We start from the raw sequence: 23,922 nt of genomic DNA on the forward strand, positions 1-23,922 counted from the left end.
CACAGGACCATGGGTGTTATGCTGCTGTCCACTAGGAGGCGACACTATGCATAATCTGAAAAAGATTAACTGTGGCTCCTCCTGTGCAGTATACATCCCTGGACGGCATCAGCCTTCTCCAGTTTTTGCTTAGTGTCGCAAAGGAGGCACACCTAAAGATTTTTACTCCGTTTTACTCCGTTTCCCGTTTTCCGACGGGATTACAGATGAAGAAAAGAGGGTCTCCTGTGAGACCCCCGGCATGGCTCCTTCCTCGGCCCCCTATTATGGGGTGCCCAGTTGAAGTTGAGATGGCTATTCCCCATGCTGCTCCTTCCCCAACCTCTCGGGTGTTGGTTCGAAGTCGAGACCCCCCTCCTTCCCCAATTCCTTTTGGTTTCTGGGTTGAGGTCGAGGCGAGGATAAAGGCCCCTGAAGGTGTGTGACAAAAGCACCCTCCCTATCCCCCTCTGGGGGTATTAGGTTGAGACACCTCAGGTAAGGCCTGTACAGGCAGCATTCTACAGCTCCCAGCAATGGGCCAGCACACTGCGCCTGCATCCAGGGACCCCAGCCCAGCTGCGGGCTCCTGTTGAGGCCGGGGGGAGTGCAGGCAGGCATGGCACATACAGACACAGGGTTCCCTGCGTCCCTGTCTCTGCGGCAGCACCAGCTCTATACTGCCTCAGGGGGACCCCAGCCGGGCTCCCCCTTCCGCTTATAGCCCCACCGCCATCCTGCCTTCAAATCCGGAGGGGTCCGGTTCAGATCCGACCCCCTCCCGGACTTTCGCGCCGGCCTGGAGCCCTTCTGGGCCTCAGGCATCTAATTTAGGCCCCGGCTTCGGCCTAGCTGAAGCAGCAGCCTCCTCTCCGCCCCCCGGCCCGCCCCCCGCATGACAAATATGACACTCTACAGTGTCATACAAGGGGCGGATCGAGACAGAAAGGGCGGGTTTTTTATAGCCTTGCCGCCTTTTTCCAGCTCTCCGCCCCCTTCTCCTCCTCTCTCCTCTGTCTCTGCAGCTATTTTCGGCTGCAGATTAACCCTGCATCTCCCGGTCTGCAGGACCAGGCAGCCAGTCTCCGGGGGGCACAGGACTGTGGATTTTCGGCGCTGGACCTAGGGGTACACTGGTGGGGTAAGATCACAGCTGGGTTATCTTTACTCAGCTGTGAATCCATATTACCTATAAGGCTCCCCTGTAGGTTCTCTACCCCTGTAAGGTCCATCTGCTGGCAGCACTTCTGCACTCTGTGCACTATGCCGGGCTCAAGGTCTAAGAGAACCAGGCAGAACTGCTATTATGCATTCTGCACAGCCTGCGGGACCGCTCTCCCCAGTAGCAGCACGTACCCGCATTGTCAGAACTGTATACAAACTACTGTGTCACAGCCTCAAGAAGCCCCTGCCAATGCCTCGGTGTCTAATGCCACACCGGAATGGGCTACTCAGTTATCGCAATCTATGACGCAGTCTATAGATAACCTAACTTCCACATTGCTTCAGGCTCTGCAGGGTCATGCCCCGGCTATGACCGTTACCCAACAACGGGAGAGCTTGACTCAGGAACAAGATGCCCCTGGCACATCCACGTCTAGGTCAGGACGCAAGCGGATCCATAGATCAAGTCCATCTGCGTCATCCCATAGCACACGGTCATCCCCCTCTAGGGAGAGACACCGTTGCTCCAGGTCATCTAGACCGTCCCATTCCAGGGACAGACAATGCAGATCTCCGCAATCCCCAACCAGAGAAGGCCTCCTCCCCAGCTCACCCAGCAGGGGACGCCTCAGTGATACACAGAATTCGGAAGGCATCTGCGACTCTGACTCAGACAGAGAAACTGAGGGGTCCCTGATCCCAATCCCTCCTAGCAATACAGCGCTAGTTGAGGACATAATATCGTCCATTCATCGGGTGCTGGACATTTCTGATCCGCCACCAGAGGCCCCAGAACATCAGATTTCCTTTGAAGGACCTCTGAAGCCGCCTAAGGTTTTTTCTAACCACCCAGAGTTTAAGGCGATCCTTAAAAAACAGCTCTCACAGCCTGAGAAAAAATTCGCTAATCGCAAATATCTGGAGGCCAGGTACCCCTTCCCACAGAAGGACACCAAGGAATGGACAGATCCACCTGAAGTGGATCCCCCAGTCTCCAGGCTAGCAGCACAAACCCTCCTTTCACTGCCAGATAGCTCAACCCTAAGGGACGCAGCAGACCGGCAGGTAGAACGCATGGCTCGTTCAATTTTCGAGGCTGCAGGGGCATCCCTGGCTCCCGCGTTCGCCTCAGTTTGGGCTGCCAAGGCCATCCTGGCCTGGGCAAACAATTTACAAGCCTTCCAAGCATCCGCTCCTGAACTGTCGGACCAAGCGGTTCAAATTGCTGTTGTAGCAGATTACATGCTCCATGCAGCTCTGGATTCAGCAAGGGGAGTCGCGGGGATAGCATCAAACGCCATCACGATTCGGCGTATCCTCTGGCTGCGGGAATGGAAAGCAGACGCAGCCTCAAAGAAGTCCCTCACGCACCTCCCCTACCTCAGTGGGAGACTTTTCGGTGAACAGTTGGACACTATGATATCCAACGCCACAGGGGGGAAACAGAGTACTTCTCTTCCCCAACTGAAACCTAAACGCACTTACAAGAAGCGTAACCAAACTCGATTCCGATCCTTTCGGAATTCCTCCGGCTGGTCCGTCTCGCGTCCAGTACAAAATCGTAACCGTTCCCCACGCAGGGACAACTCACGATCGACGCAAAGGTCGGACAAGACCTGGCAGTCAAAAGCAGGCCAGTCTAAGCCCAGAGGAGGAAAATCTCAGACCTTCTCCTCCTCATGACTCACGGACTCCGGAAGACACCACACCAGTAGGCGGCCGACTTTTGCTCTTTCATCAAGTCTGGCTGCCTATTACAGAAGACAGGTGGGTCACGGAACTAGTGTCTTCCGGATACAAAATAGACTTCACCTCCAACCCACCGGACCGGTTCTTCCTCTCTGTCCCCCCAAAACCGCCAGCCAAGGCTCGAGCCTACCACCAAGCAGTCTCCTCGCTTTGTCAATCAGGAGTCATAGTACCGGTACCCACGACCGACCGTTTCCGAGGGTTCTACTCCAATCTGTTCGTAGTTCCCAAGAAAGGAGGCAGTGTACGGCCCATACTAGACCTAAAACAGCTCAACAAATATGTACGGGTCCGTCATTTCCGCATGGAGTCCCTTCGGTCCATCATTGCGTCCATGGAGAAGGGAGAATATCTCGCCTCCATAGACATACAAGACGCATACCTGCATATACCCATTGCACCTGCCCATCAGAGGTTTCTCAGGTTCGCAATAGGCCAGGACCACTACCAATTCGTGGCTCTCCCCTTTGGACTCGCCACGGCTCCCAGAGTGTTCACCAAGGTCATGGCAGCCACCATGGACGTCCTGCACTCCAGAGGCATAGTAGTCGTTCCATACCTGGACGATCTACTCATCAAGGCTCCCACCTTCAAGGACTGCGAGCTCAGCGTCTCAATCACAACCGATACTCTCAGTCGCATGGGCTGGTTAATCAACCTACAAAAGTCATCACCAACCCCGAGTCAGTCCCTGACCTTCCTGGGAATGTTATTCAACACCTCCAGGGGTCTAGTGCTCCTTCCCAAGGACAAGGCACTGGCTCTCCGACTAGCAGTTCGCACCCTCCTCCGCAAACCCCCTCGATCTCTCCGGTTTGCCATGAGAGTTCTCGGCAAGATGGCAGCGGCAATAGAAGCTGTCCCATTTGCCCAGTTTCACCTCAGACCTCTCCAACTAGCCATTCTCAAGTCCTGGGACCGGAATCCCTTTTCTCTCGACAGGGAGTTCCAGCTAACGTCGTCAACCAGGAGGTCCCTGCACTGGTGGCTCAAGCCAACCTCGCTAGCAAAGGGGAAATCCTTTCTCTCAGGTCAATGGAAGGTCCTGACCACCGACGCGAGCCTGACGGGTTGGGGTGCGGTGCACCTACACCACAGGGCACAGGGCAAATGGTCCCCAGCGGAAGCGACCATGCCCATCAACATCCTGGAAATTCGTGCCATCCTACTGGCATTGAGGGCCTTCCATCACTTACTGGCAGCCTCTCACATCAGGATACAGTCGGACAATGCCACGGCTGTGGCATATGTGAATCATCAAGGGGGGACCCGCAGTACCCAGGCGATGCGGGAAGTGTCACATATCCTCCGCTGGGCGGAGGACACAGGGTCGGTTCTTTCGGCGGTCCATATTCCGGGTGTGGACAACTGGGAAGCAGACTTCCTCAGCCGACAAGGAATAGACTCGGGAGAGTGGTCTCTCCATCCCGAAATTTTTCAACAGATCTGTCTCCGCTGGGGGACCCCGGATGTGGACCTAATGGCATCCCATTTCAATGCCAAGGTCTCCAACTTCATTGCCAGAACACACGATCCGCGGTCGCTCGGAGCAGACGCTCTGGTTCAGGACTGGACCCAGTTCCAGCTTCTGTACATTTTTCCACCTCTCCCCCTGATATCCAGAGTGGTGAGGAAGATCAAACAAGAGGGAGTTCCAACCATCCTCATTGCACCAGACTGGCCCAGACGCACATGGTACGCCGACATCGTACAACTCACAGCAGACGCCCCTTGGCGTCTCCCCGACCGCCACGATCTTCTATCACAAGGGCCGTTCTACCACCAGAACTCAGGGGCTCTCAATTTGACGGCGTGGCCCTTGAGACCTGGGTTCTAACCCAGGCAGGGCTCTCGGCAGATGTCATTGGAACCATGATCAGAGCACGGAAACCAGCCTCTGCCAAGATTTATTACCGTACCTGGAAAGCTTTCTTTACCTGGTGCGAATCTCGTGGCCAGATCCCACTCCCTTATTCCATACCCAAAGTACTTGGTTTTCTCCAATCGGGTCTGGAGGCCAGGCTGTCCTTGGGCTCGCTTAAGAGCCAGGTGTCAGCCCTCTCAGTGCTTTTTCCAAAGGCGCATTGCTACCAAGCCGCAAGTAAGGACTTTCCTTCAGGGGGTTTCCCGATTGGTTCCCCCCTACAGACGACCACTAGAAACGTGGGACCTCAACCTGGTCCTGACAGCATTGCAGGAACCACCCTTCGAACCTCTTAAGGAGGTCCCGCTCCGCCTTCTTTCCCAGAAGGTGGTTTTCCTGGTGGCAATCACCTCGCTACGCAGGGTGTCTGAACTGACAGCACTTTCCTGCAGACGGCCTTTCCTGGCATTTCACCAGGACAAGGTAGTTCTTCGTACGGTCCCATCCTTCCTCCCGAAGGTTGTGTCCGACTTCCACCTCAATGAGGAAATTTCACTACCATCCCTTTGTCCGGTTCCGGTTCATAGAGTGGAGAAGGCTCTGCATACGCTTGACCTTGTCAGGGCTTTGCGTATATACGTGTCTAGGACTGCGTCCTTCCGGAGGTCTGATTCCCTTTTCCTCCTTCCGGAAGGCGGCCACAAGGGTATGCCAGCTTCCAAAGCTACTCTTGCCAGGTGGATCAAATCCACCATACAAGAGGCGTATCGCCTTAAGAATTCTCCTCTTCCAGCCGGCATTACGGCACACTCTACACGGGCGGTAGGGGCCTCCTGGGCCATTCGGCACCAGGCTTCGGCACAACAAGTGTGTAAGGCGGCCACTTGGACTAGCCTACACACGTTTACTAAACACTACAGGGTTCATACCCAGTCCTCAGCGGACGCGAGCCTGGGTAGACGTGTCCTGCAGGCGGCGGTGCCCTAAGTGTACGGGCCTGTCTGCACAATATTCGTCCATTGCTTCCCACCCAGGGACTGCTTTAGGACGTCCCATGGTCCTGTGTCCCCCAATGAGGCGACAGAGTAAAGGAGATTTTTGTGTACTCACCGTAAAATCTCTTTCTCTTAGCCTCTAATTGGGGGACACAGCTCCCACCCTGTTGCCCTTTCCGGGCTGTTGTAACTGTTGAGTTCTCATATTGTTTCTTGAGCTCGTACATAGTTGCCTTCTTACAGGCATAATTATGTTATTCATGTTACGTTCCTCCTACTGCTTTTGCACAAAACTGGAGAAGGCTGATGCCGTCCAGGGGTGTATACTGCACAGGAGGAGCCACAGTTAATCTTTTTCAGATTATGCATAGTGTCGCCTCCTAGTGGACAGCAGCATAACACCCATGGTCCTGTGTCCCCCAATTAGAGGCTAAGAGAAAGAGATTTTACGGTGAGTACACAAAAATCTCCTTTTTCAGTTCTTCTAGGTCGGGTTGGGGGCATATACAGCATTCTGTAATGCTGTATATCAGCCCTGAAAGGTGGAGGCTGCATCTCATATTGGCCAAACCTGGTTACAAGTTGCCTTTAAACCCTTTCCGACATTGAGTGTAATAGTACGGGGATGTCGGATACCCTCCCTCTCTTCTGAACTGCTGACATGTGCCCACAATAGCCGCGGATGGAATTGCGATCCACCCGCGGCAATTAACTAGTTGAATGCCATTGTCAAACACGGACAGCGGCATTTAAATGGCGCTTCCGGCAATCGCGCCGGAAATACGAACACCGGTGACCCGGATCACGTGATCGCGAGTCACCGGTGTGTCGGCATGACATCCCCAAAGTCTCCTGGAGACCTCTATGGTTGTCACTGCTGAATTGAATTGCTGTGAGCGCCACCAAGTGAACGGTGTTCATAGCAACTCAGCAATTCTGCTATGTAGAGGCAATCTGACCAGCGCCTCTATGTAGCAGAGCCAATCGAGTTGTGCCAGCTTTTAGTCTCCTATGGAGACTATTAAAGTATCAGTAAACAGTTGCTGATATACAGCAAAAAGGTCAGAAATTCAATCTAATATAGCAAATAACCTTAGTTCCTTATTGATGAAATGATTAAAAACATCAGATTTTATTTTTACTGGATTAAAACCATGACACAACTACAACAGATAAACACATATAACACATAACCGTGCTCTCTACTCTGACCCTGAGATGGGGATCCTGTGTCACGCTCTGCCTAACAGCGGAGGTTGGCACCCTATACACAAAAACGAGATTGGCGCCCCCACTCGTCGGCGGCTGACCCTGACACTCCTGCAAAAAGCCCTAGGCAGAGTGCTTCATGCTCACTCTCACATGTAACCAACAAAGAAATGATAGAACAAATAAAGGAGCAATTATATATATATTTTGCACATATAGGGCTCCTTTTTGCAGTCCTCGGCTGAGGGCTATAGTTTAGAAGCACTCTGCCTAGGGCTTTTTGCAGGAGTGTCAGGGTCAGCCGCCGACGAGTGGGGGCGCCAATCTCGTTTTTGTGTATAGGGTGCCAACCTCCGCTGTTAGGCAGAGCGTGACACAGGATCCCCATCTCAGGGTCAGAGTAGAGAGCACGGTTATGTGTTATATGTGTTTATCTGTTGTAGTTGTGTCATGGTTTTAATCCAGTAAAAATAAAATCTGATGTTTTTAATCATTTCATCAATAAGGAACTAAGGTTATTTGCTATATTAGACTATTAAAGTATGGCAAAAGAAAAAAAAAAGTGTTTAAAAATATACAAAAAAATTTACAAGTTTAAATCACCCCCCTTTCGCCCCATTCAATATAAAACAATAAAATCAAACCTACACATTCGGTATCGCTGCATTCAGAGTAATAATAATAATCTTTATTTATATAGCTGCAGCATATTCCGCAGCGCTTTACTTCTTAACAGTTTCAAACACAACAGTCATAAGTAACAACGTTAACAATACAATAATTAAAGCACAATAAGACAACCCTGCTCGTGAGAGCTTACAATCTACAATGAGGTGGGGGAGATACAGTCTGTCTAGAAAAGGATTAACCTGATCGCTAAACGGCGTAGCAAGAAAAAAAGCCAAAACGCCAGAATTAAGTTTTTTTTGGTCGCAAGGACATTGCATTAAAATTCTGAATATATAATCAGAGCACCACATAAGGTACCTTCACACGAAGCGACGCTGCAGCGATAGCGACAACGATGCCGATCGCTGCAGCGTCGCTGTTTGATCGCTGGGGAGCTGTCACACAGACCGCTCTCCAGCGACCAACGATGCCGAGGTCCCCGGGTAACCAGGGTAAACATCGGGTTGCTAAGCGCAGGGCCGCGCTTAGTAACCCTATGTTTACCCTGGTTACCAGCGTAAAAGTTAAAAAAACAAACAGCAGACTGAGCTCCGGCCCTAACAGCACAGCGGTGACGTCACCGCTGTGCTTTCACTTTCACTTTAGGGCCGGCGCTCAGTAAGTGTCAGGAAGCAGACGCTGGGGGACGCGCAGGTGAGCATGTGCTGTTTGTTTTTTTTACTTTTACGCTGGTAACCAGGGTAAACATCGGGTTACTAAGCATGGCCCTGCGCTTGGTAACCCGATGTTTACCCTGGTTACCAGTGTAAAACATCGCTGGTATCGTTGCTTTTGCTTTCATACACAACGATACACGGCGATCGGACGACCAAATAAAGTTCTGGACTTTATTCAGCGACCAGCGACATCACAGCAGGATCCTGATCGCTGCTGCGTGTCAAACGAAACGATATCGCTAGCGAGGACGCTGCAACGTCACGGATCGCTAGCGATATCGTTACAAAGTCGTTTCGTGTGAAGGTACCTATACACCAGCCCCGCCTTAGGGCACTACAATCTCATTCACACAAAACTGAGAATAAAGATTAAAGAACAACAACAAGACGGATTTCATCAACCCAGGTATCATTTTATTCAGTATAATGGCGCCAACCTGACACTGTCTGTAGGTTACTGTGCACAATCCTGCTGACAGGTTCCCTTTAAGCATAATGCTGGGAATTTGTATTTGAAAAAAAAAAAACAGGTTTGTGATGCACATTGCAACACATTGGGCCAGCCTATTAACTGAAAATGACGTGACAGGTTCCCTTTAAAGTCTTTATTGAAGCAACTGAACGTGATGACATAATTTTACACCGCTACAGTACATCGACTTGGCTACTAATTTAGCTAATTAGCAGGAATAATGCTCCTAATTTATATGTTGCACAGGAGAAAGTTACTGTCATGAGCACGATTAACCCAACTAAGGACCTGTTGGCTGATTTAATTGGATGCCAGAGGCTACCAGAAGACCAGCGTAAAAAAGTTCACCAGCTAAAAGACTTGTTGGATCAGATCCTAATGCTGGACCCGGCGAAACGAATAAGCATCAATCAAGCACTTCAGCATCCTTTCATTCAAGAAAAGATCTAAACGTGGGAAATGGTTTGAATAGTTCACCCCAGGACTGAAGACCTTCCACAGCAGCTCATTAATGTATATAAACATAAATATTTCCCTTGCAAAGTTGAGGAAGCTTGTATTGTTTGAATTAAAACTAAGGGTTTATTTTATTATTTCTTTTCCAATGAGATGTCTGAAAAATTGTGATATCTGTACTTTTTCACAATAGAAATGCTTGTAAATTGGCAGAACTGTATACTCAGTGCTAATACAGTTTGCATTGAAAATTAGGTTTGGAAAAACCAACTTGCGTTATAATGTTTGGATGTAATATTTTATTTTTAGCAGTCACGGATTTTTTTTTTTTTAAATTCTGTTTTGGAAGATCAGCATAAATGCTGTTTATATTCACGTTTTCCTAGGTTGTGTGCGCAAGCCTCAGCAGCATGCCCTTGCTCCTTGCTCTAGTCAGTGCCGAAGGGAGGCCTATTCCTTGAGCCTGCCCGCAGAGATAAAGCAGGTTGTGTACAGCTTACAGTACACTGAAGGTAAGCCAAACCATCAACATCGCTGGTGTTTTAAGATGTCGTTTATATATAAATATGTGGATATATTTGACAGAAGCGCATTTGGTAACGTGTGGCAACATTCTGCTCTTGCATGTTTCACAGTGACTTACTATTTGTTCGTCTGTAATGTTTTAAGTTGGACGATAGTTGTGATAGATCAATCCAAGTCTTTCTCTCCATCTGATTTTAGTGGAGCGTGTGCACGTGATGGAAGGGGCTCGCCTTCAGTGTACTGTTTCTTAATTGTTTTCTGTTTCGTATGCATTTTTACCCTATAGTCTGCCAGCTTAAATGGAAAACCTACAACAAGCATCTACCGTAGTTGCATTGAAATTTGAGGCATAGTTATGTTTCCATGTCTGAAATATGAGGGTTTTAAAAAAAAAAAAAAAAAAAACATGGAAAAAAAGCTGAGACCAATAAAATGTACTTGTGTATTTCTTACCAGCACAGAAGGGGCTTCTTTTTTTTTAACTAAGTCCCATTTTAAAGTGGTTGCCTGGACTTGGGACAGAAGTCTACAGTAACTCAATGACAGCAATGACCGGTGAGAGCGGGTGGTCACATGACTGCTTATACGCAATTTGCATACTTGCAGTCACATGCCAACTAGACTCATCTGGTATTTCTCTTCTATTGAGAGACATTGAATGCGACCAGTTGGCACTTGGCCACAATTATGCAAATCACACGTGTTGCTTTCTGACCACCCGCTCTCACCGTGAATAAAGGGGTATCGGGATTTGGCAGTCTGCAGTCGTAGTGACTTTTGTTGTAAATCTCAAACAACCCCTTTAAGCTGTAGTAGGTTCTGATAAAAAATAATGTTTTTATTTGTTTTTCATTGTTCATGATTATGTTGTCTTTCAATACAGGAATAAACTCTCCACTCTTGAGCAAAGCATCTGCTTTTTATAAGCGGTAATTGCTTCTTTACCTTTTTATTTCTCTTGTAAATGAAACTATTTGTTAAAAAAAAAAAGTCTACATATGATGTTCCTTTTTGAATAAATTGTTGAGACTCACTTATTGTCAAGTGACAAATGTTCTCCTGCATGTTCAGTGATCCATGCAGATATCTGTATGTTTCCAGTATGCATCGTTAGATAATAAAGTCTTTTGTGAACATGGTTATCTGTAGCCATTTCTAAAGCATTTACTTTGGATCATAGCTGATAAATTGGGTAGTACCACTAATAGTTGATCCATTTACCGTATTTCAGTTGTAGACTGTGGTTTATGTATGCTGTATTTGGTGAAAGAAGCCACCGATGATTAGATTCCCATGGCTCTTGACTTTTACAATACCAAATAAATTTGTAATGCCCATACTTATCAGTGTAGTGTGTTTATTTTTCATGGTTGTGATATTGACTAATGTTTGTGCTGTTTTCTCACTTTTCCTCTTGATGGTGCTGAATGGAAAATGGAAAGCAAGACAAGGCCTCCCAACGGCTGGTTTGCTGAGACACCATCTTCATCTTCCTCACAAGGTCATTCTTGACAGCATGTGTAGATAAGCATTTAGCAACAAAAAAGTACAAAACAATTGGATTAATTCATTTTTACACAAATCTTAAGAACAAATCTCTGAATAAACTCTGACAAGTGCTAGAATATTGGGTTTGATTACTTTCATCACTAAGCAGCAGCATGTTGAATTATAACAGAACCATAATGACCGCTTTCCACGATGAGGTATAAAATAGTAGAGTGATGGGCTATGCCTGGTACATGACTTGATTGGGAAAGCATGTTTTTAATGCTCAGAATTCAGCTGCAGAGGCACTATGCAGGCAAATGTAATATTTATGGTTTCAAGACTGAAAAGGAGCACACATGAGATGCACATGTAGTACACTAGGAGAAAACAAAAATGCAGGTTCATCTGCATTTTTTTTGCCAATTTCTTTGAAAGGATAAAGTTGCTGGTTAACCTGTCTCTTTTGTTTTAGATGGAGTTTGACAGAAGAAGACAACAAGAAGACCCGATCCAAGGTTTCTGTTTTCTGACCCAAGTGCTTCAGAGACCAGCCTTGATATACCCTGTGAAAGTATCTGTTTTCTAAATGAAAAGCCTCATTTAGCTTGTTCAGAATGTGCCCAATTCACGTAAAGTCATCTATTCAGCAATGAGATCAACATTCCAGTTTAATTTGCTTGATTATTCCCCACTTTGCAGTGTCCTCTAGGAAACACTCAACTAGGTTGCTATGCCTTTCACATTATACTAGTTTTGATAAATCTTATCCCTAGGTACAATTCATAACTTACACTTGTGTGAAAATGTTTGCCCCCTTCCTAATTTTCTCTTATTTTCCATGTTTGTCACACTTTGATGTTTCAGATCACCAAACAAATGTAAATATTAAACAACGTTAATTCAAGTGAACACCAAATGCAGTTTTTAAATGAAGGTCTTTATTATTAAGGGAAAAGGAAATCTAAACCTACAGGGCCCTGTGTGAAAAAGTGATTGCCCCCCCTCCCTTTTAAAACATAAATTAACTCTGGTTTATAACGTCTTTGAGAAGCTGAGTTAAAATTTCTTAGCCACACCCAGACCTGATTACTGCCACACCTGTTCTCAATCAAGAAATCACTTAAATAGGACCTGCTTGACAAACTGAAGTAGACCAAAAGCTCCTCAAAAACTAGATATCATGCCGCTATGCATGGGAAGGAAAGTAATTGAGATCTATCAGTCTGGAAATGGTTGAAAAGCCATTTCTAAAGCTTTGGGACTCCAGCAAACCACAGTGAGAGCCATTATTCACAAATGACAAAAACAAGGAACAATGGTGAACCTTACCAGGAGTGGCTGGCCAACCAAAATTTCGCCAAGAGCGCAGGGACGACTCTAAACAAGAGGTTATAAAAGACCCCACAACAATATCCAAAGATCTGCTAGCCTCAGTAAAGATCAGTGTTCATTACTCCACCCTAAGAAAGAGACTGGGCAAAGATGGCCTGCATGGCAGAGTTCCAAGACAAAAACCACTGCTGAGCAATAAGAACATAAAGGCTCGTGTCAGTCTTGTCAGAAAATATCTTGATCATCCGCAACACTTTAGGGAGAATACTCTGGACTGACAAGACAAAGGGAACATCATACCAACAGTAAAATATTGTGGTGGTATTGTGATGGTCTGGGGCTGTTCTGTTGCATCAGTACCTGGAAAACTTGCTGTATAAATGGAACCATGAATTCTGATGTCCACCACAAAATCCTGAAGGAAAATGTCAGCCATCTGTTTGTGACCTCAAGCTGACACGCACTTGGATTATGCAGCAGGACAATGATCCAAAACACACCAGCAAATCCACCTCTGAATGGCTTAAGAAAAAAAAAACTAAGACTTTGGAGTGGTCTAGTCAAAGTACTGACCTTAATCCAATTGAGATGCTGTGGAATGAACTTAAAAATGCAGTTCATGTTCAGAAACCCTCCAATGTGGCTGAATGACAACAATTCTGTAAAGATGAGTGGGCCAAAATTCTTCCAGATAGTTTTAAGACACATTGCCAATTTTCACAAACACTTGTTTTCAGTTGTTGCTGTTAAGGGTGGCCCAATCAGTTATTAGATTTAGGGGGAAATCACTTTTTCACACAGGGCTCTGTAGGTTTGGATTTCTTTTTCCCTTAATAAAGACCTTCATTTAAAAACGGCATTTTGTGTTTACTTGTGTTATCTTTGTCTAATTTTTAAATTTATTTGGTGATCTGCAACATTTAAGTGTGACAAACATGCAAGAGAATAGTAAATCAGGAAGGGGGCACTTTTTGACACAATTCTAAGTACAAGTGACGACAAGCATTAATTTAAGGGAATTTTTTCTTTGTATTATGGAACGGTAGGGACTGGTATTGTAGCTTAAAGATTCCATGCACACTGACCCGGTGTGTACCTGGCCCATCTGACTAAAGTCTTATTTATAATTCACATATCTTTTGCTATTGCTTGCTTGTAGGGAACCTGTCACCATGGAAATGCAATTAAATCTCCAGGCACCATGTTATAGAACGGGAAAAGCTGAGTAGATTGATATGTAGTTTTGTGGAAAAAGATTTAGGATAACCTGTGATTTTATCATTTAACTAGATGGTGGCCTGATTCTAACGCATCAAGTATTCTAGAATATGTTTAGTAGTATATAGCACAGCCCACATAGTATATAGCACAGCCCACGCAGTGTATAACACAGCCCACATAGTATATAACACAGGCCACGTAGTATAGAACACAGCCACGTAGTATATTGCCCAGCCACGTAGTATATTGCCCAGCCACGTAGTATATAGAATAGCCCACGTAGTATATAACACAGCCCACGCAGTATATAACACAGCCCACGTAGTATATAGCAATGTGGGCACCATATCCCTGTTAAAAAAAGACTTAAAATACAAAATAGTTATATACTCACCTTCCGTCGGTCCCCGGATCCAGGCCAGGCGTTTACCGATGCTCCTCACGACGCTCCGGTCCCAAGAATGCATTGCGGCAATAACACGTGATGATGTAGCGGTCTCGCGAGATCGCTACGTGATCTCCGGTCATTGCCGAAATGCATTCTTGGGACTGGAGCGTCGCGAGGAGCGGGAAAGGCGCCGGAAGGTGAGAATAGAATGATTTTTTTTTATTATTATTTTTAACATTATATATTTTTACTATTGATTCTGCATAGGCAGCATCAATAGTAAAAAGTTGGTCACACGGTTAATAGCAGCATTAAGGGACTGCTAAAACCCTATGTGGCCGCTGACTGGAGGGGAGTATGGCGGGGGCACTGACTGGAGGGGAGTAGGGAGGGGCCAATTCGCGGCTGGACTGTGCCTGTCGCTGATTGGTCGCGGCCAGCCGGCCGCGATCAATCAGCGACCCGGGATTTCCGCGACAGACAGACGGATGTCAGAAACAGACGGAAGTACCCCTTAGGCAATTAAATATATAGATCCTTGCTCTTTCTGAAATTTTTGGTCCGGTGGGCGGTTTTATCAGTAACTGACCAATTTCTTTGTATATGTGTGCATACAGAGATATCTATCAGTCACTGATGGGACCGCCCACTGGACCAAAAATGTCAGAAAGAGCGGAGAATTAAATGAGCTAAACACAGGGTAATCTGCTCTGCCCCCCTTGCTCTATCACATAATGCCTGCAGATTAGATTGCATTTTCATGGTGTCAGGTTCCTTTTTAAAAAAAAATAATTGAGTTAAATACCTTTTTAAAAATTCCGCTGCTTTCCTGTTTCTGCCACTTCGTTTGCACTGTCACTCCATTATAGAGATGCTTATTTTTGTGTTCATTATGTGAAATTTCTATTTGCATACCAAGTGGGTGTTTCTTCAAAGTCTTCTATCTACCCCTTCATCCTGCCCTCCCAGGTCCTGCCAGTCACAGGTCAGCATCTAATAATGGCAGCTTAGTCTCACATTCTGCAGAGCTGTGATTGGCAGCATCTGGAAGGAGGGGTGATAACGCACGCCCTATAGAAGACTCTGAAGAAATGCCCAGTTTGACTGGGAGGAGACATTTCATATGCGAGACTCCAAAAGCAACAAATAGGAATATCTCTGCAGTGGAGTGACACGGCACAGAAAGGCCGATGTAGGGTAGCTCACAGATTTTTACAAGGTATTATTCTCATTTTGTTTTGACCAAGTGACAGGTCCTCTTTAAATTGTAACAACAATGTGATGCAACAGAACTCCAACTTCAGTTATCTAAAAGAATACCATGAATAAGTAATTTTTAAGGCCCTTCAGGAAGTCTATTGTGAAGCATCTCATAAACATGCAGCCAATTGATTAATAATTAGCAAAGTTATTTTTAATTATAAATGGTTTTATGGATAATTGTATACTGCTTGAGGTTAGGATTTCCTAAAAATGTGGTTATATATCATCTGAGTTTGTCTTTTGCATTCTCCTTTGCTTTGTTTTGTTTTTTTAAAGGGTCTGTCCAAGCATATAATACTGATGACCGATCTTATGGATAGGTCTTTAACCCCTTCATGACATTTTCGTCATATGTTGTGTCCCTGGCTTTGATGCGAGCCCTGTTAAATGCTGCTATCAATCTTTGTCAATCTTACATTACATGCCTGTCATTACAATACACCTGTGAAAGTCAGCCTGTGGCCGGCATTGATAGATTGTGATTCCTGCTATAACTACAAATTAATCTGATCGGTAAATGCCGTAACGAGAAAAAAAATCAAACGCAAGAATTATGTTCTATCCCCAAATGGTGTCAATAAAAACTTCAGCTTGGCGCAAGAAACCACACTTGGAATTTGTTTTCCAGTACACTGTGATAAAATGAGTGATGTCATTCGAAAGTACAGCTCGTACCACAAAAAAAGCCCTCATGGTTATGTGGACCATAAAAGTTCTGGTTCTTGCAAGACCAGAAGGAGAAAACGAAAACACTGAGAGTAGCCCAGTCATGAAGTGGTTAATATCAGATCAGAGGTAGTCCAAGCCCCCATCCTCCATTGATTAGCTGTCATTAGCTCCAGTGGCAAGCAGATGCAAAAACTGAATGGAGCTAAATAGCCCAGCTCTGTTCAGTATGTAGAGGTTGCAGCCATAGTTGCAGGTCCGCTCCTATTTAAGAGAATATTAGCTGATCTACAGTTCTTGGCTGCGGCCACTATACATTGAACAGAGCTGTACTGGTTAAAAGGGTTTTTCCACAAACAAAGTACATTTTAATTAATAGGTCTTGGAATAATAATAAGTTCCACAACTGGATGTGTTAAAGAGAAAATGTTCCCGTGCTGAGATAATCTTATACATGTGCCCCTTCTGTGTACTGTGAAATGGCTGTGTCTGACCGTTCAGGAAAATGATATGATCATACCACAGTTTCTGGGCAGCGGAGGAAGCAAAACAAAGTATACAGACATTACAGCATGGGATCACAGCTGATTGTTTTTGCGAGGTAAACCATTTCCCTGATTGTTTTTAGCAATGTTTTACCTCAAAGAAGGAACCAGCTGCTATCTAATGCTGTTCTGTCTGTGTACTCTCTTTTGCTTCCTCCCCTGCCCAGGAGCTGTGGCATGATCAGACCATGTCTGTGCACTAATCAGACTAAGCCATTAGGCCACGTTCATTTGTACAGTATTTAGTCAGTATTTTACATCAGTATTTTACATCAGTATTTGTAACCCAAAATCATGAGTGGAAAAGTATAATAGAAAAACGTGCATCACTTTTGCATTTTTCATCTTCTCCTGGTTTTGGCTTACAAATATTGATGTAAAATACTGAATGTGTGAACGTGGCCTTACTCAGTATATAGCAGGGACACATTTACAAGGTTGTCTCGGCACAAGAACATTTTTTTAAACACATCCAATTGTGACACTTATTATTATAAGATCTATTGATTAACATGTTGATTAAAATTAACTATGTTCTTGGGAAAAACCCTTTAACTACATTTACTGTTTAGCTCCGGTGGTGGGCAGAGAATGGTGGGGGTGCCATTAAACCGGTTGTAATAGCTGAATAACAGTTGATCAGTTGGTGTGACATGGTTTCGATTAGATATTGATGACCATTCTAAAGATAGCTTGTGCTGGCTTTTCAAGCTGAAGATTTATATTGACTTTCCCATGCACAAATTGCTTAGAACAGTATCGCTGGCTTTCCTTTTGAAAATCCTAAGGATAGATCATCAATATTCTATGCCTGGACAACTCCTTTAAGAGCTCACATTCATCAGCGTAATTAATATCGGTCTGACATTGTTCCTGAAAAGTAGTACCATGAGATTTTTCTCACCTAGCACCCGTATGCCATGTGTGTGCAATCCATATGCAGTGCATTTTTAACATTAGCTTTTACATACAGCAATTCTGTCATTTCAAGGTAGTTTAGTAACTAATAAAACCATCTTATATACAGATATAGATAGATGACAGAGCTATATAATCGGTCAGTGTGTGTGTAGCTTACTGTACATGTATTTAGCTAATTATTAAAAGAAGAAAAAAAACGTGGGGTCCCCCTAACTTTTCTTAGAACTAAGAACATCAGCCCTCAGTCTCTCCAGAAATGGTGTGTCCTTTAGATGCGCCAATTCTGGCGCTTAGCCTCTGCTCTTGCCCTGGTGCAGTGGCAAGTGGGTTAATAGTATTGGGGTTGATGTCAGTTTTTTAATGTCAGCTGACATTTAGCCCAGGGGTTAGTAATGGAGAGGCATCTATAAGGCCCCCTATTACTAACCTCCATAGTCAAATGTAATAAAGACAAAGACAGAGTAAAGCCCTTTAATTGAAAGAAACACACAAAGTCCTTTATTTGAAATAAGAACTCCCTGACCCACTTTTACCAATTTATTAATATCCAAAGAAAAGTAAAAACACAGTCATTCTCACCTGTCCACAAATTTTCCATATGTATGATGCTGTCCCACAAAGTAGTCCAGCTCTGCTACATCCGAATGGTTTGTTTGCCCCCGATCAGCAGGAACACACTAAGGCTAAGTTCACACTTGCGTGTGGCTGGTCTGTGAATGGCTGCGTCCGTCCTCCCTTAATCTCCGCCTACTTCTGCATGCGTCCTGCGTACCTATCTTTAACATTGGGTACGCAGGGACATGTGTTGTATGCGGATGCGACGTTCTGGCGTGCCTGCCGACCGCACGGGAACACAACTTTTTGCATTAGGGTTGGGTTAAAGTTGGGGCTGGGCTAAAGTTGGGTTTCGGCTAAAGTTGGATTGGATTAGGGTTAGGGGTGTGTTAGGTTTGTGATTAGGGTTCTGGTTAGGGTTGGGATTAGGGTTAGGGGGTGTATGGGTTAGGGTTGGAATTGGGGGGCTTTCACTGTTTAGGTACATCAGGGGGGTCTCCAAACACGACATGGCGCCACCATTGATTCCAGCCAATTTTGCGTTCAAAAAGTCAAACTGTGTTCCCTCCCTTCTGAGCCTTGCTATGCGCCCAAACAGTGGCTTTCCCCCACATACGGGGTATTGACGTACTGTGGTCCATTTTCTCCTGACACCCTTGTGAAAATAAAAAAAAATTGGTTCCTAAGTAAATATTTTGTGAAAAAGTAAAATGTTCATTTTTTCCTTCCACATTGCTTTAGTTCTCGTGAAAAACCTGAAGGGTTATTAAACTTCTTGAATGCGGTTTTGCGAACCTTGAGGGGTGCAGTTTTTTGAATGGTGTCACTTTTAGGTATTTTCTGTTATAGTGACCCCCCAAACTCACTTCAAATGTGATGTGGTCCCTTAAAAAAAAAAAGGTTTTGTAAATTTTCTTGGAAAAAAATTGAAATCGCTGGTCAACTTTTAACCCTTATAACGTCCTAACAAAAAAAAAAATTGTTTCCAAAATTGTGCTGATGTTAAAGTTGACATGTGGGAAATGTTATTTATTAACTCTTTGTGTGACACCACTCTCTGATTTTAAGGGTACAAAAATTAAGTTTGAAAATTGCATAATTTTCAAAGTTTTTGCTAAAATTTCCATTTTTTCATAAATAAACGCCAGTTATATCGAAGAAATTTTGCCACTAACATGAAGTACAATACGTCACTAAAAAAAAAAGTGTCTCGGAATCAGTGGGATACGTTGAAGCGTTCTAGAGCTATAACCTCATAAAGTGACAGTGGTTAGAATTGTAAAAATTGGCTTGTGATTAAGTACCAAATTGGCTCTTGTCACTAAGGGGTTAATCCCAGTCACCTCACTGACTTTACCGCTCTTTTCCTGAGAATGGATTAACAGAAATAAGTCCCCTGGAAGAAGCTAGAGGTGAAACGCGCTTCGGGTTTGGGGACGCCATGCTATTTGCTCCCGACTCCACTATGATTCTGTTCTTACCCATCTACCACACAGGTATTACTTGGAGGGTTTTTCCTTCAGATTACGTACAAGTTTTATTTGGCACCCTTCGTATGTATATTGATTACAAGTATACATTTGTGTGAAAAAATGTTTGCCCCCTTCCTGATTTCCTATTCTATTGCATGTTTTTCACACTTTAATGTTTCAGATCACCAAATTTAATTACACAAAGATAACACAAGTAAACAGAAAATGCAGATTTTATTATTAAGGGAACAAGAAATCTAAACCTACAGAGCCCTGTGTGGAAAGAGTGATTGCCCCCTAAACCTAATAACTGGTTGGGCCACACTCCACAACAACAACTGCAATCCAGTGTTTGTGCTAACTGGCAATGAGTCTTGTACAACGCTCTGGGGGAGTTTTGGCCCTCTCATCTTTGCAGAATTGTTGTAATTCAGCCACGAGGGTTTCTGAGCATGAATTGCCTTTTTAAGCTCATCCCACAGCATCTGAATCGGATCAAGATCACGACTTTGACTAGGCTACTCCAAGGTCTTAATTTTGTTTTTCTTAAGCCATTCAGAGGTGGATTTGCTGGTGTGTTTTGGATCATTGTCCTGCTGCAATACCCAAGTGCACTTCAGCTTGAGGTCACAAACAGGTGGCAGGACATTCTCCTTCAGGATTTTGTGGTGGACATCAGAATTCATGGTTCCATTTACCACAGCAAGTCTTCTAGGTCATGAAGCAGCAAAACAGCCCCAGCCCATCACACTACCAATATATTTTACTGTTGGTATGATGTTCCTTTTCTGAAATGCTGTTTTACTTCTATGCCAGGAGTAATGGGACATACACCTTCCAAAAAGTTCAACTTTTGCCCTGTCAGTTTTAGTCCACAGAGTATTTTTGCCCAGTATCTTTCTTATGGTGGAGTCATGAACACTGACCTTAACTCAGGCAAGTGAGACCTGCAGTTCTTTGGATATTGTTGTGGGATTTTTTTTGACCTTTTGAATCAGTCGTCGCTGCACCCTTGGGGTAATTTTGGTCGGCTAGCCACTCCTGGGAAGGTTCACCACTGTACTGTTTTCGCCATTGGTGGATAATGGCTCTCACTGTGGTTTGCTGAAGTCCCAAAGCTTTCGAAATGGCTTTATAACCTTTTCTATACGGATAGATCTCAATTACATTGTTTCTCATTTGTTCCAGAATTTCTTTGGATTGTGGCATGTCTAGCTTTTGAGGATATTTTTGTCTACTTCAGTTTGTCTGGCAGGTCCTATTTAAGTGATTTTTTTTAAATTGAAAATAGATGTCAGTAATCAGACCTGAGTGTGACTAGGGAATTTGAACTTATCTTCCCAAATATGTGATGAACCACAGTTAATTTATCTTTTAAGGGGGGAGCAATCACTTTTTCAAACAGAGCCCTGTAGGTTTGGATTTCTTTTTCCCTTAATAATAAAGGTATTGAATTCTCTCGCCCATATTATTTGTACTAAACTAGTTTATTTAGCTTGGGTGGACATTTCCTTATTTATGGTGTTTTCACTGGACTGTATATAGTTTCTCATACTGTGACTACTCCTGACCTATCTCTGCCATCTTTCCTACCCTCATTACCATTGGTTTTATTTTCAGGGTTTATCATTGACACATTTACACATTTTATTTGGCATTTATTTCTGTTAATCCATTTCTAAGGCTATAAAAATAGTCACATATTGCTCTTTTAGCTAAAACAGTGCACCTATACCATGATACACTTTTTTGATCCATGATTTTATGTGATTTTATTTCATGGACCATGGACACACTAACCCACCAGGAAAACTGTTTTGACATTGTTTTTTCTCATTTTTAGTTTAGTTTTTTCATTTTTATGGGGCAGCACGGTGGCTCAGTGGATAGCACTGCAGCCTTGCAGCGCTGGAGTCCTGGGTTCTAATCCCACCTTGGACAACATCTGCAAGGAGTTTGTATGTTCTCCCCGTGTTTCCTCCGGGTACTCCAGTTTCCTTCCACATTCCAAAGACATACTGATAGGGCCCACAATCTAAATTCCCTATCAGGGACAGCGATGATAATATGTGCATAATATGTTAGCGCTATATAAAAATAAAGATTATTATTATTTTTATACTATAGTTGTGATCTTATATGCGGTTACTAGACTCTATCTATATAGTCTTCCATATTGTGATTTTTTTTTTTCTCATGCCATTTAATTTGTTCAGTCAGGATTCAGTGGCATCCCCCTACTGTTATTTTTATCATGTGTTTTTATAGTTATCTGTAATAAAGATTTATTAATTTTATTATTATGTTTCTCTTCGTTACTCTGGCTCTTTACTCTTAGCCAGAGCATGGTGGATGATTTTGTATATCAAGTGCCATAACTTCATCTTTTGGACATTGCGATTAATAATTTGACTATGGGGTTAATAATGTAGTGTCTTATAGAAGCCTGTCCATTACTAACCCTTGGGCTTGATGTCAGCTGACATTACAACGCTGACATCAACCCCAATAATATTAACCCACTTGCCACCAGGGCAAGTAAGAAGAGCAGAAGCTAAGCACCAGAATTGGTGCTTCTAATGGATTCACCATTTTTGAGGCAGCTGACGACTGATGTTCTTAGTCTGGGAGGGGGCCAATATCCATAGTCCCTTCCTAAGCTATGTGTATCATCCCACAGCTGTCTGCTTAACCTTTGCTGGTTATTTAATATAGGGGATCCCACTTTATTTTTTTTTTTTTTTTGGGGGGGGGGGTCACCCCTTGTTAATAACCAGTAAAGGCTAAGTAGACATTAATAGCCTGGGAAGCTCCATGTTAATTACCCCTTTCCCAAACTAAAAACATCAGCCTCCAGCTGTCTGCTTTCCCTCACCTGGTTAAGAAAAATTAGGTGGACCCCACGCCATTTTTTTTTCTTTTAGTTATTATTTTTTTTTAACTAAATACATGTACATTAAACTACACATGCACTGCACGAATTATATATGTCACTGACATCTTTAGCTATTCTATTCTGATTTGTCACACAGTGAATTTACTGTACTCTGCTGATGAAATGATGGGTGTCCTGTGAGATGGGTGCTTAAAAATCGGACAGCATACGCATGGCCCGTGTGTTGTACATTTTTTTTTTTCTAGCATCTATTGACTTGCATTGCCGACTTTCGTCCAATATACACTGCCACTCTCAGCATGCTGTGATTTTTTTTCTCAGTCCGATCTAAGAAGAACAGATTATTTACGAACACTAGTCAGAGTTCAATCCGATTTTTTTTTTTATTGGAGTACACTCATCTGTTTTAAATGCAGATGACTATGACCGTGCCAACCACAGGGTGGCGCTCACAGCAATCTGGCATCAACAACCATGGAGATCTTCAACAACCTCTGGTTGTCATGCCAACATACCGATGACCCCCGATCAAGTGACGGGGGTCACCGGTGCACGCATTTCTTGCCCGATGGCCGGAAGCACATGTTACATGCTGCTGTCAGCGTTTCACAGCGGCATTTAAGCAGTTAATAGCGGCAGGTGAATCGCGATTCCATCTTCCGCTTTTGCGGGCACATGTCAGCTGTACAAAACAGCTCACCGCCAGAGCCCGTATCAAAGCAGGGGATCTGCCATCGGACATACTATTCCGTCCGATGGCAGAAAGGGGTTAATAGCATTAAACCATTATCGTGAAATTTCAGCTTACACAATTAGTTGAGAAAGGTTGAACTTGAGGCGCCTAGGTCATTTTTCAACCTACATAACTATGTAACACTTTAGAAGCTCTTGGGAAACTGTAATCTGCTGTTTTTGTGTCTATGAAACATTATAGATGGGTCTTCCCAACTCTGTAATGCTGTAAACTCCCAGAAGCAGGATACCAGAGAGTAGCTATCAGACATTAATGGTATCCCTTGTGGATGTGCCTTAAAAATCTATTGGTAATACACTTCTAGGATTCTAGCAAACTTTAACCCCCTACCTGCCAAAGCCAGTTTTCACCTTCCTGATCAGGTCAAATTTTTCAAATCTGAACTGTGTAATAACACTGGAAGACTTCCAAATATCTCAGTGATGCGGAATGTTTTTTTTTTCATGACACATTGTACTTTGTTGTAAATTTAGGTTGATGTTTTGCGTTTATGAAAAATAATGGAAATGTTCTGAAAATTTAGAATAACTTTCAATTATTTGAATTTGTATGCACTTTAAACAGCCATACTGCGCAAACTAGTTAATAAATAACATTTCCCATGTGTCTAGTTAACATCAACATAATTTGTAAGGGTTTTTTTTTTTTTTGTTAGACTG

At 44.0% G+C, this 23,922-nt stretch overlaps 1 protein-coding gene across 4 annotated transcripts in view; it reads left to right on the top strand.

Annotated features, from left to right (window-relative positions):
- PRP4K (pre-mRNA processing factor kinase PRP4K) overlaps positions 1-23,922 on the top strand; it is a 163,828-nt gene that overhangs the window by 130,402 nt on the left and 9,504 nt on the right. The window contains exons 15-19 of one of the 4 annotated variants that reach the window (XR_013216943.1): positions 9,025-9,291; positions 9,621-9,746; positions 10,643-10,688; positions 11,202-11,260; positions 11,723-11,765. Coding sequence is in view for 1 of the 4 variants with exons in the window: in XM_077269807.1 (XP_077125922.1) it covers positions 9,025-9,228 (204 nt within the window). In the remaining 3 variants the exon portion in view is untranslated. Of the gene's footprint in view, positions 1-9,024; positions 10,900-11,201; positions 11,261-11,722; positions 11,766-23,922 lie in introns of those variants that run through there. The other 3 variants (XR_013216944.1, XR_013216942.1, XM_077269807.1) reach the window with 3 other exon arrangements.

This window comes from Ranitomeya variabilis, chromosome 6 (assembly GCF_051348905.1).
Source record: "Ranitomeya variabilis isolate aRanVar5 chromosome 6, aRanVar5.hap1, whole genome shotgun sequence".
Taxonomy (NCBI): Eukaryota; Metazoa; Chordata; class Amphibia; order Anura; family Dendrobatidae; genus Ranitomeya; species Ranitomeya variabilis.